This window comes from Temnothorax curvispinosus, unplaced genomic scaffold (genome assembly GCF_003070985.1).
Source record: "Temnothorax curvispinosus isolate PA1 unplaced genomic scaffold, ASM307098v1 QBEX01003544.1, whole genome shotgun sequence".
NCBI classification, from domain to species: domain Eukaryota; kingdom Metazoa; phylum Arthropoda; class Insecta; order Hymenoptera; family Formicidae; genus Temnothorax; species Temnothorax curvispinosus.
In genome coordinates, this window is record NW_020213324.1 from 79004 (window position 1) to 91449 (window position 12446).

The 12446-nt window shown below is 34.0% G+C and overlaps 4 protein-coding genes across 4 annotated transcripts in view; all 4 read right to left on the minus strand.

The window, feature by feature from the left end:
- Positions 1-2011, minus strand: LOC112452635. Its single transcript, XM_025012955.1, has 6 exons — positions 2001-2011; positions 1163-1364; positions 949-1054; positions 397-856; positions 100-306; positions 1-16 (listed from the first exon to the last, which is right to left on the minus strand). The coding sequence occupies exons 1-6, from the start codon at positions 2009-2011 to the stop codon at positions 1-3; spliced, it is 1002 nt and encodes a 333-aa protein (XP_024868723.1).
- Positions 2012-5632: 3621 nt separating this feature from the next.
- Positions 5633-8508, minus strand: LOC112452626 (UBX domain-containing protein 6). The gene is made up of 5 exons (XM_025012943.1): positions 8415-8508; positions 8039-8188; positions 6768-7173; positions 6394-6689; positions 5633-6306 (listed from the first exon to the last, which is right to left on the minus strand). Exons 1-5 carry the CDS (start codon positions 8489-8491, stop codon positions 5919-5921), a joined length of 1317 nt encoding a protein of 438 aa, XP_024868711.1. The 5' UTR covers positions 8492-8508; the 3' UTR covers positions 5633-5918.
- LOC112452627 lies at positions 8500-9117 on the minus strand. Its single transcript, XM_025012944.1, has 2 exons — positions 8771-9117; positions 8500-8574 (listed from the first exon to the last, which is right to left on the minus strand). The coding sequence occupies exons 1-2, from the start codon at positions 9090-9092 to the stop codon at positions 8540-8542; spliced, it is 357 nt and encodes a 118-aa protein (XP_024868712.1). The 5' UTR covers positions 9093-9117; the 3' UTR covers positions 8500-8539.
- Positions 9118-9946: 829 nt separating this feature from the next.
- The window catches only part of LOC112452632 (kelch-like protein 5), a 4485-nt gene continuing 1985 nt past the window's right edge, over positions 9947-12446 (minus strand). The window contains exons 6-10 of the mRNA XM_025012953.1: positions 11985-12215; positions 11723-11885; positions 11032-11247; positions 10792-10963; positions 9947-10700 (exon numbers count right to left, since the gene is read on the minus strand). Coding sequence (XP_024868721.1) covers positions 10632-10700; positions 10792-10963; positions 11032-11247; positions 11723-11885; positions 11985-12215 — 851 coding nt within the window. The 3' untranslated portion in view covers positions 9947-10631. The remainder of the gene's footprint in view (positions 10701-10791; positions 10964-11031; positions 11248-11722; positions 11886-11984; positions 12216-12446) is intronic.

The following is a 12446-nucleotide window of genomic DNA, read 5'->3' on the forward strand; positions in this document are numbered from 1 at the left end:
TTAGTAGTACTTCATCCTGCAAAAATAAAATATAAAATTTTAATACACGAGATGACATTGCAATAAATACTATTATCAGAAATAGATTTTTTAGGATACTTTACAGGAAGCTCAGACAAACTGCGTGGTAGCTCCTTGGATTCATCCAAAGAGAGTTTCATACTGTTTACACGATTCAAATGACTTTTTAATAAAATATGAGATGAGTTTTTCTCTCCATGAAGTTGCTCATAAGCAGAAATTACTTCCTGAGATTCTTCTTTGCGTTTCAAATTATTCTTATAAAAAGTCTTCCTTTTTATATCGCTGCAAATAACATTCAAACAAATTAATTTTTATTATTAACAAAAATAAAAATATATTGATTATTACTTAATATTAACGATTATATAATACCTTTTACAAATAATGCAATATTCGGGAAAATTCTGTTGCAATTGAACTATATCCAAGTGTGCACTTTTTAAATCTGCTGTTAAATTATACTCATGGTGTGGAGAGTACGTGCAGTTAATTCTTTTTAACAAATTAGTTAAACTCTCATTAGCATTTCTAGGAAAGATCAATTCTGATGTACCGATAAGCATAACAGCGTCCAGCTTTGTGCGAGATCCAGGTGGACCGTTTCTAAATACTAGTCTGAGCATTTTGGTTTTAAAGTTACAAGGGTGCGATAGGGGTGGGGAAAATAATCTTGATGCCGGCAGCAGTGGCGGCACAATCTGAGTCGATTCACCCCACAACTTTAACCACTGATTATTAGAATCTTGAGCCCAAATTTGAATTACGGTTCCAGGATAGTATAATTCGTATATAGAGACTCTGATTGGATATACAGCTTCATGAAACTCAATATCTTCAAAATAGAAAATATAATTATACTCTCTTCTCAAAAAAAAACATATTTTCTTTAACAATATTTTATTTATCAATTCAAGTATTACATACCAATATATGTATTTTTGAGATACTGCCAGAATCCAAATTTACCAATTCGTCTGATGAAATCATCTTTCTTTTGCCACGGAGATAGTGAGATATCGATCTCTTTCCTCTATATTAAAAAATCCAAATGTGTCAAATAATCGAAAATCTTGTAGCACAAAAGATTGCGATTACATTGTAAAGGAAAATAACAGATAATACTAAGAAATACACATACATTGCTTCCTCTAATAAAACATGGTAAATGAAATGGTAGTTCGGAAATACCAACTCCATAGTTTGAAAACTTGGGTGGTCCAATAATGTCAAGAGCAGTATAAAACGTGCTAAGACTCCGATCGTAGTCACGCTTAGGAAAAAATTTTTTCTTCACAAATTGATAGATGAAGTCAACATGTTCCTCCTCGCCTACGGATACTCTGCCCACATAGGGATACGACTACAACTCTCGCAATATGAAGGTTGACAATGAGATGTCATTTCTCTGTAAAAGAAGATAAAAATATGGAGATTTTGGAGCTTGGCCATTTTGACCAAGCTCCAAAATCGAGACATAAGACATCTTTAAGGCCTAGTTTCACAAGTGTCGGTTAACTTTTAATCTTAGATTAACTCACTCTTCGTCTCTTTCTAATGCCCATTTCTACCAATGTAGATTAACTTCCAATCTTGGTTTAACTTACTTTCTATCTTTTTCTAACTTTTAGAACTAGGAAAAGATGACAGGTAAGTTAAACCAAGATCAGAATTAACCTGCGTTGATAGAAATGGACATAAGGGGGACATTAGAAATAGACAAAGAGTGAGTTAATCTAAGGTTAAAAATTAACCGACACTTGTAAAACTGGGCCTAAAAAAATGTCTTATGTCTCGATTTCGAACATAACGCTGGTCTGGGAAATTACTTTGAGATTCAAACGGGAATACAATCGATACAATGCAAAGTTCGCGCGGTTAGGTTAGGCAATTTCTCAAACTGCATCCCGTGTGTGCGAAATTCTCCATGCTTCGATGTATGTTTTATATTACGTTGAAACAAGACGTATCGCACTTACCTCTGCCGCATCCGCGGATGTTTCTCTCGCGAGGTTCGAAGAAGCAGCCCTCGTCACCGGAGCTCACGTCGGCATCCACAATCGCCCGAATCGCCGTTGGGCTGGTTGGGCAAAGAGCGGTTGATTGCCGCGCTCGACCAAACTGGTAGGACCACAATCGCAGTATCGTTTCGCCGATGTAATCCAGAATTAATTCGGAAACGTCCGCGGCGATCGTCGATGAGAACACGTTGCGCGCGCGTTCGCATACAAGTCGAAAAAAAAAACGCCGCGCCGGCCTTGCGATCTACGAGCGCAACGTCGGCCGCGTTCAGCAAACACAACTGTTGAGTTCGTCTTATCAACACTTTGCGTTGATTGGTTGATTCTAAAAGTAAGAGCCAATCACGTTCAGCTGCTATTCAGCGGCTGCTGCCCGTCGTGATCCTCGCGACGCGCGAAGTATAAACGAGAATAGTGTCACTGACTGACGTCACACACTGATTGCCGACAGCGAATTAAACGCGCTCGGTCAAAAATCCCGATAACGCACGTCGAGCGTCATCGCTGTTCGATCAACTCTCGAATTTCGGCCCGGTCTCTTTTCTCTCGCTTTTTGTTTTTCTTTCAATTTTGACAAACGGGAGACTCGACCGCGGTGAAAATCATCCATCCCCGAATCCCGAACACCCAGTCGGCCGCAATAGTCGGTGTGCACTGAGAAGACCGTGGCGAGCCATGCCCGTCTTAGAGTATAAATGGTGTAAAGAATTTGGATTCGTGTCAATTAAATATTTGCATTCTTTGTAGGTATCTTTCAGTCTTTTTGGTTTTCGCGATCTACGTAGATAAAACGCATTGTGTCTGCTCCGCGATGATTATTATTAAAAATAGAAAAAAAAACGCATACAACAAAGTACGAATTGTTAAGAGAATTTAAAACGTCGAAACGGCTCTTCTCGTGCTAAACTCCCTGTTCAGCAGCGAATATCTAAATATTTCTGACGCGTTTACAGTACTCGAAGCAGGTATTGACAGCCGTCCTTTGTAGCATAAAGAAAGCAGGTCGGAGAATAACTATCGATGTATTTAACCACAACATGTAATGCGCTGACGGGATGACAAAACCAACCACGAGGCTGCGGTAAATCGGAGGACAATGCAAAGCGTCTGCAAGAAAGTCCATTATCGCGGACAGAAAATTGCAGCGGAAAACCATTAGTGAAAAATATATCAAACTGTAACTTTGTCTAAAATAAAGAGAGCAAATGCAATATAGTTTTTTCAACATGATACACAAATGTGTTTATACTTACACTATCCAAAAATTTGAATTTCTAAAGTGATGAATTTCTCACAGAAAATTTGCGCACAACGTTGCATTTATTTTAATAATATCTTCTTCGCTATAATTTATACTGCCTGTCGATATTTTACGTCGATAAAATAATGTATGTGTTCACAACCGCCGCGCTTATAATGTAAAACATGTGAATGATAGATAAAAGAAAGTTCTACTTTTGGAATAAAATACTTTGGAGTTATAATTTGCCTCACCATGTTCTTAATTACATTCTAATACCTCGATTTTCAAGAATTTATATTTTCACAAATCGAAAGCTAATTGAATTAACCTGAAATTTTAAAAATTTTCGAAGTTGTGATTTTTCAAGTTCTTGGAATTTTAGATAATGTAGCTTCTTTCGTATGATTATTATATTCTCCACATACCTTTTCAATTTTCGGTATACTTGATTTCCGTAATTCAAAATCCCTAATTTTTTAAATTGTAATCTTTAGAATACAGAAAAATACTGAAAAATTTGGAAAATTTTTAGAACTTTAGTTAGTAATACAATCTCTTATTATATTCTTCTAATCTCTTTAGCAATTTTTATTGAATTTAAATGATTATGAATTTGATGATCACTTATTGAAATCTTCAATCTTGATCAAAATTCTAGGAATTGCGATTCTTAAAATTTCGTTAGTTTAGGACCGATTGCACCATCTGTGATTAACTTGATCCTTCGATTAAATTCACTTTTCGTCTCTTTCTAAAAGAGACAGTTAGAAAGAGATGAAGTACGAGTTTAATCGGAGGATCAAGTTAACCGGAGACGGTGAAATCGGCCCGTATAGAAATAGGTATGGACGATCATATATTTATACAAATGTTTCAAATTATTAATGTAGATTTTATTATATTTTTAGAAATTGCAAAATATAATATAAATTATTAATAATCGTATATGCATATATTAGTAACAATAAGTTTTAAAATGGAAATATAACAGTTTACAAAAAGAAGAAACAATAATGATATTCAGTTTGCTGGTCTATCCTGCAAGAAATTTTTCTTCACATAACTGAATATCTGATTGAATAAAAAGTATTTTGATACTTTGATGCTATATGTAACAAATATGCGAATATCAATCAAAATATAATCAAACTGTAGAGCGAGAAAGGAAGAAAAAAGTCCAGAAATTCTCCATAATACAGAAAAATATATTCGTTTAGATCCTAAAAAGTAAAATCCATTAGCAATACAATTAATCGGTTTATCTTTTTCCACAATAGTTTTATCTCTTTCCAAAATGTGTCTCGATTTCCTCGCGTACCACATATGCGCGTGAAAGATAAAAATTCCTCGTGCCGAGTCGCACGCGCCTAAATGCAGCGTAAAGCCCTATCCTGGCACGCAACAGGAAACACCAGAGTGGTCCGGTTCGAACAATAATGTGCCTGAAAAAGCGTATGACATACAACAATACAGTACAGCCGCGACAGCCGGTACGTATTGCGTTTTACACACGCATTTGGGAGTGCCGGCCGATATTGCACGCGATATGCGAATAAAATTTCGTGAAATCGCGCGTGAATCGACCAACTGATTGTGAATCGAAAATCTATAACGTAGGATACACCGTTATATTAAGCGCGTCTACTTATTGAATTGTTTTTGTAATACATCTTAATAAGTATTTTCCAGATAAGATTATTTGCTATATATACAGGCTCGCTTATGGTACATAAGGAGATTTCTCTCTACAAATCGAAGCGTACGCACATTACCGTTTGTACGCAACACTTTGTCACGGTACCGTTATGAGAGAGAAATCATCATTCCAAACACACACATACTATACACACCTATAAAAGATACTATTGAGGGCGGTGTAAGTGATGCCCAAACTGGTTTTAGGTAATTACTGAGAGACACAGAACTGTCTACGCTTCATCATGAATAACCGGTTTCCCTGAGAGCAGGCAACTCTTCGTACTTGGTGCAATATCGCGTACAAATCTGAAGGCGCAATAACATGCCAAAATGCGAATGGGATATGGATGCGATAAGAAATAAATATAACGATTTCAAAAGTTGAATGCGTAAAATCCTATTCCTGATATGCCAATATGCATGCATAATTATATTTGCTCCATACATGAACCAATGTACATTCGCTATTTATACTAATACTACATGTCCTCAAATTAAATATACAGCAGGATTATTTTAAATAAATATAATCGCAAAAAAAACATATATCGCAAGATATGTATAGGATTAGACAGATATTAATAATACTTATTTACATATGTATATTATATCAATAAAATTGAAACTTACAGTAAAATTACATGGTAAATGAATTTTCTTTACATTTATTTATGTTATAGATAATTCAATAAGTGTACATACTTCAATAATAAATTTATTCATTAAAAATTAAATCAGCATACTTCACTTTTCTTACACAATTGGGGTTTTGACAGATATAGTAATAATGGACGCAATATATCAGAAAAAAATTCTCCAAAAACACTGGAATGACCAGAAAATTATAACAATGATGCTAAAAGTGTCAAGAAAGTATTAAAAAAAAAAATGTTTTGAATTATATATCATATTATCTGTACCAGAATATATTATTTTCAAACTGGTTGTATAAAACAAAGAACATCTTCTTTCAAATATCTCTTAGGCATAATTTCTTTATCAGATACATTCCAAGAGAACTCCAATATAGCTGTAGGAATTAATCGTAATTCTAAAAGTGTCTTTGCATGGCATTCTTCTACTAGCTTAATCCCATCCGGTGTTATCAGCAAAAAGGACACTTTATCATCGACTAAATTTTCAGTAACAAATTCGATTACATTCTGGAACTTCTCGTGTACCGAGAAAGTACCTTGCAATATTATTCCGTCTGGAAATTTAATGCGAAGTACGGCGAATTTATATCTCCTAAGTACACGCTGCTCCTCCTTCTCCCTCATAGCCTTTGTTCTTAACATTTGGTTTCTTTCTACAGCTTCCGTCCTAATAATAATCAACGCTTCCATTTAATTACATTATCTAGATATTCCGAAAAATCCTACCATCAAATATATTACGTTATAAACTTACCGCAACTGTTGTTCCTTTTTTATTTCTTCCGGAGTTATTGTGAAGAAGCTAGGTGGCAATTCATTTCTCACACGAGCTTGACTAGGCATCAATACTTGTAAATTCCTGTCTAACTCAAGAGGAATGGGCTCAGCAGACCTTAATGCTTCATCCAACATCATGAGATTTTCAATGTTACAATTATCAGGGCTCCACACTAAGAAATCTTCTTCGTTCTCGTTGTGCAGCAATTTTTTCTGTTCAAAACCAGCTGCTTTTAAAAAATCTAGTGCTCCTTCGACAGGCAAAACTTTTTCCTGAAATAATAATGTATGTAAGCTACTTTAACATTTATTGAAACTATTTTAAACAAACAATTAAAAATGCAGTATTACTTGGAATATTCTGTTACACATTCTGATTTTCCAATACTTCTCGACGTCAGGATTGTTAATAATATTGTCCAAATATTTGCCAAGTGTTTCTACACAGCCTTCAATTTTTTCTTTTCCGAAATTGCAGCTCTGAATAATTAGACATGCTGTTAATCCTGCTTCCTCGCCCATTAACTGCTCATACAGAAATTCTCTTATTTTCTTTTTCCACTCATCCCGCAACAATATCTCATCGGATAAATACGGGCAACGGAAGAACACATCAGTGACTGCAAAAATAGATGGATCTACAACTTTATCTTTCTTCTCTTTCAACGTCGTATCTTCCGTCTGTTGTAAACTCTGCTGTGCTTTTCTTTCCAATTCCAGTTCACGCTTAACACGTGCTTGAATAGCAGCATACGATCTGTAAATAGTTACGATATTAATCAGATTGACAGGACAAAGGATGATATACATATAGTCGGTTCTTATATTTAAAACAATCTAGGTCTTAAGTACAATCTTAAGATGTCATAAATCAATCACAGAGTCATATTAACATCTCAAGGAAACCACCTGGTTAGAGCGCTGAAAAATGATTTTCATACATTTTTTCTAACAGTTAGTGCTATCAACTTCATGTTTTGTACATATATTTTATTTATATTTTATAGAAAATATCCATGAATTTTGATATATATATATACAAAAATAATATAAAATTATCTACAAGGGCAGTTGACGATTCGACAAAATCAATGTGAAGACATCTACTGCCCGTGTAGATATCTTGACAATTTTATATTCTTTTTGTATATAAAAATTCATGGATATTCTATAAAGTATAAATAAAATATGTACAAACATGAAATTGATAGCACTAACTGTTTATTTAAAAGAATATATATAAAAATCGTTATTGTTTAGCGCTTCAAACCAGATGGTCGTCTTAAGACATTACTTAAGATGCTCTTGAAATAAAAACAAACTATGAATACCGACCAAAAACTCTAATGATATTGCTAATAATAATATACAGGATGTCAAATAATAAGCGGACCACTTCTAGTAGACAAATAGAGCAAATTGAACTGAATAAAAAAGTCCTTTACCGTTTTGTAAGTTTCTAAATAATTAATAAGAAATTAATTATTAAGAAACTAAAACAATAAAAAACTTTTTGATACAGTTTAATCCACTCTATCTGCCCACGAGAAGTGATCTGCTTATTACCTGACATCTTGTATAAACATGCATAATAAGTAAAAATAATTTTAAATGTTACGCACGTATTAAATCTTGGTTTGTCAGTTTTCTTCGCTTCCAATCTTGCTAAAGCAGCTTGGCCCGCTGTCTTAGCTTCCTCTGTAGGTTCCGCTCTCTTAATTGGTCCTTTAGACTCTGTTGGAGTACATATAGTACTGGTGGACTCAGTCAATCTATATATAAAAGTAAATTCAAAATAAATAGAATTGTCATTAATTAATCTGTCGATCGACATCATCGCTAAATCTCTATCGACAATTTATATTATTATCGCAAGGACTCAGTCAATCTATATATAAAAGTAAATTCAAAATAGTAGAATTGTCATTATATAATTAATCTGTCGATCGACATCATCGCTAAATCTCTATCGACAATTTATATTATTATCACAATTACTTGTATCCCTTTCCCGCTTTCATAAATTTTGCGCTTGTTTTCTTCTTTTGAAAGAAAGACTTGATTTTATCAGCCATATTTTATATTTGTTAGATTGCTGTCCAGCCAGTCAGGTATCTAGTATATTACTCAGTCGATGAATTACAATCTTCAGAAGCGCCTAAAAAAATAAAATATTTAAAAATTGTTATTAATCCGTTTAAAAGTAATCACCATTAACTTTTACATTATTATACCTTTATCAATTTATATATTTCTCAAGTGTAATATTGAGATAAGATAAAGGTGCAGATATTATATTCATTTTTACGCTATTGCGCGCAAAACGAAAATGCGCTTTGTTCGCGCGATCTTACCTGTCTTCATGAATTGCTCCGTAATTCTGGAGCCATAAACGTGCCAGGCAACGAATATCAACGTCACGCTGCCCACGAGGGTCAGCAGGAAGACTTTGAGCAGCTGCAGCTGAAAATCGTCGAACGAGAGCAATGCTACCAGCTCGTGAAAGAATTCGCGGAGCTTCAACGACGTCTCGTCATCGAGGACGACGATGTCGCCGAAATTAAAGGTTAGACCGAATGTCGTCGACAGCAACGATAACAAGTTGAGCACGCATTTATTGATCGTCTCCGACAAATAGTTCGTCCAAGGACACGAATCCTCACATGCGCTGCTCATCACATGAGGAAGAGATTCTTGGAAGAGAAATTAATATTTCACGTGCACTCGAGCCAATCTCGGCGCTTATCGAGGTGTCGCAGCAACCGGACCACCGGAGCAGCTCACGATTCACGAAATATTAAATCTATGGAAAGCCACAAGTTTCCAGTCATCACCCCGATATATGGCACAATTCGGAGGCCGCGCCTTTCTTGATGGTTCTTGGAACGCGCGAATTTGATCAACGGGAACAGAAATCAAATAGATGTAAGATGTAGATTAGATTAGATTAAATTTTTTTTTATTGTTTAATATATAGGGAAAGAAGATTAAATCAGGGACAACGAAATTTATAGATATTTAGTTTTTAATCTTTTTATTCCGAATTATTTAACAGCTGGAAAAAAATATTTATATTTTTTGTATTGTTTGACAAATAAAATTAATTCATAAAAACACTTTGACATTTTGAAAACATTTATTAAAGACTTTTCCTTATACGTATTTTTTTATTGCATATATAAAAAAATTATTTTCCCGGATTGTTCTTTACCTTTGGTAATTACAATAATTTTTATATTGCTTTAATTGTAATGGTAACAAATAATAATTTAAAAGACGATGATATTCTAAATGTTATCGAGAAATTTTTAAACACATATCAAAATATATATGTTATTTAATATACAAGCGTAAAATATTTATATACATACATGCAATTATCTAAATTGTAAGATTAATAGATATGAAAATCCCTTATAGAAATTTAATACTGTAAGTGATTATTTGGCTAGTAATTAATTACTTATTTTGAGTATTAAAATCATTAAAAACAGTACTTTTAATACTCAAAATAAGTAAGTAATCCCTAGCCAAATAATCACTTACAGTATTAAATTTCTGTAAGGGATAGACTACAATAATATTTTATTTCAACCCAGACAACACGCATATCCAAAAAGACGTCGTAAAGACGTCTTTAAGATTTTTCTTACTGTGGTCCATTTGATGCTACAAATGCTTCGAAACATTCTTCTTCTCCTTTCTTTCAATGAAGAAAGAAGAAGAAAAAGAACGCTTCGAAGCACTTGTAACATCAAATGGACCGCAGCCTTAGACACGTACATCTAAAAGTTATCTTAAAGATGTCTTTACAATGTTCTTTAGACATGCTGTCTGCGATTAAACCGATTACTGAAACCTTATAGGAGATCTTATGTTCCACTTGGGATTTAAAGGAACTAATCATTATCATCATGTACAAACAAGTGTCAAATATAATGTTTGATAGTTACAATGGCTGAAATTTTTTCAATACAGTACAAAAATGTAAAAATGCTATAAAAATTGTTACATGCTAAGAAGAAATATAATACTTATTTAAATGTAGATATATCTTAAATTGTTTCAGGAAAATAATGTAACTAATTTAACATGCATGCAATATCACAAGAGAGCAGAATCTGTCATATTTCTGAAACACTTAAATCATATGTAATTACAAATATAAATTGCATAATTAGCAAGTCCAATTACTGATTGTTTAGTAAAAATAATCTACATGTTATTGGTTAAATTTTTTACAACAACACAGGGTCCCGCATAGCCATCCTTAAGAGGAGCAACCTACAAACATAAAAGAGTTTAAGTTTACAAAATACATTTACAATTATTTCTATTTACCATATTCAATTACAGGAATAGTTTATACACTCACAGGTTCCCATTCGTTGAGATGTGGATCATAGGCTTCCACTAGTGTGAGATATTGTTGGCCGTCATCTCCTCCCACGGCCATAAGTCGGTCACCTAATACGCACACACCAACTCTACTCCGGGGCACACTCATTGGCGCAACCATAGTCCACGTATCGGTTTTAGGATCATATCTATATTGTTACATCGCATTATATATAACTTGAAAGTTTTAACATATAATGTAACAGCGGCTTTATACCTTTCTACACAGTCGAATCTGCTAGTTTCATTGAGATTGGTAAGTAAATCGTCGACACCACCGAGTGCATAAAGACAACCATTCACTACTCCTACGCCTACGTCGCCTCGTCTCTTCGACATAGGTACGCACGGTGTCCATTTGTTCGTGTGCGGATCGTAACATTCTACTGTATTTAAGCAGGAACTGAAATCTCTTCCTCCTACGGCATACAATCTAAAACATGATAAAAAATTTAATATTTAATCAGATTTAAAGTTAATAAAATAATATTTACACGAAGACACGTACTAAAAAGGAAATTAAAATGGTTGAAAACAGATATGACATATAAATTTAATAATTTATCTGTAAAGAACAATAGGAATATTAATCGACTCTACTGACCATTATAATCGCCAAGACAATACAACCACGATTTTGGTTCGATTATCGTCAAGACGCTTTTTTTTAACCAATATAAACTGACGTTTTAATTATTTAAATGAGATGCTCGTATATAAGTATCAAAGATTACATCAGTTTATATTGGTTTAAAAAAGTGTCTTGACGATAATCGAACCAAAATCGTGGTTGTATTGTCTTGGCGATTATAATGGCCAGTATAATAAAGTCGATCAATATTCCTATTGTTTTTTATTATTTGACTGACAAAAAAAAATTATTTATTCTGTTATCTGTAAAGACTTACCTATCATTTAACACAGCTACACCGACTCCACATCTTTGTACGGACATAGGACATATTGAACTCCACTGACCTGTTCCCGGATCCCATCTCTCTACCGCATTAAGAAAACAACGACCGTCGTGACCACCAACAGCATATAAAAGTCCACCTAAGACTGCCATTCCTGAGAAAGAATATTATAACGTATTTGCTAGGGTTTGATTATGAATAAATGAAATAAATTGCACATTAATTTTGCAAATTCTCATGCATTTGCACATACCTAATCCTGATCGATGAACATTCATAGGTGGTAGAGTGCTCCACGTAAGAGTGGAGAAATCGAGGCATTCTACTGTGTTCAATGTTTTAAAATTGTCCATACCGTCCATACCGCCCGCGATAATCAATTTTTCATCGACTACCACTGCGCCAAATTCTAATCTGTAGCTCATGGCTGCTAAAGATTTCCAGGCATTATCGCGTAATGAAAATGCCTCTATAGATGTTGCATCTAGAAAGTACGTTGCAAATTATTTCGCTTGAAAAAAGTAAAATAGTGCGACAATATTGGCATAATATATTTTCTTTACATTACATTATGTTGCGCAGGGTTATGTAATGACTTACGCCAGGTATTGTGGTTAAGATACGTGTAATTATAAGACTTGAATACAATAGGCAGTGTGTCTTTTTGGAAAAGGTAATGCAACGAAAAGAAACTTTATACACACTGCAACGTAAC

What these genes read in the sequence shown, in the direction of transcription:
- LOC112452635 (XM_025012955.1), bottom strand. An exon ending in TCTCAAAAATACATATATTG is followed by an intron (nt 857 to 948) that starts GTATGTAATACT and finishes TCTATTTTGAAG; the next exon opens with ATATTGAGTTTCATGAAGCT. An exon ending in TATTGCATTATTTGTAAAAG is followed by an intron (nt 307 to 396) that starts GTATTATATAAT and finishes TGTTATTTGCAG; the next exon opens with CGATATAAAAAGGAAGACTT.
- LOC112452626 (XM_025012943.1), bottom strand. Translation starts at nt 8,491, where the DNA reads ATGGCTGATAAAATCAAGTCTTTCTTTCAAAAGAAGAAAACAAGCGCA. An exon ending in AAAGCGGGAAAGGGATACAA is followed by an intron (nt 8,189 to 8,414) that starts GTAATTGTGATA and finishes TTTTATATATAG; the next exon opens with ATTGACTGAGTCCACCAGTA. An exon ending in TGTGTAACAGAATATTCCAA is followed by an intron (nt 6,690 to 6,767) that starts GTAATACTGCAT and finishes TTATTATTTCAG; the next exon opens with GAAAAAGTTTTGCCTGTCGA.
- LOC112452627 (XM_025012944.1), bottom strand. Translation starts at nt 9,092, where the DNA reads ATGAGCAGCGCATGTGAGGATTCGTGTCCTTGGACGAACTATTTGTCG. An exon ending in GGAGCAATTCATGAAGACAG is followed by an intron (nt 8,575 to 8,770) that starts GTAAGATCGCGC and finishes TTATTTTTTTAG; the next exon opens with GCGCTTCTGAAGATTGTAAT.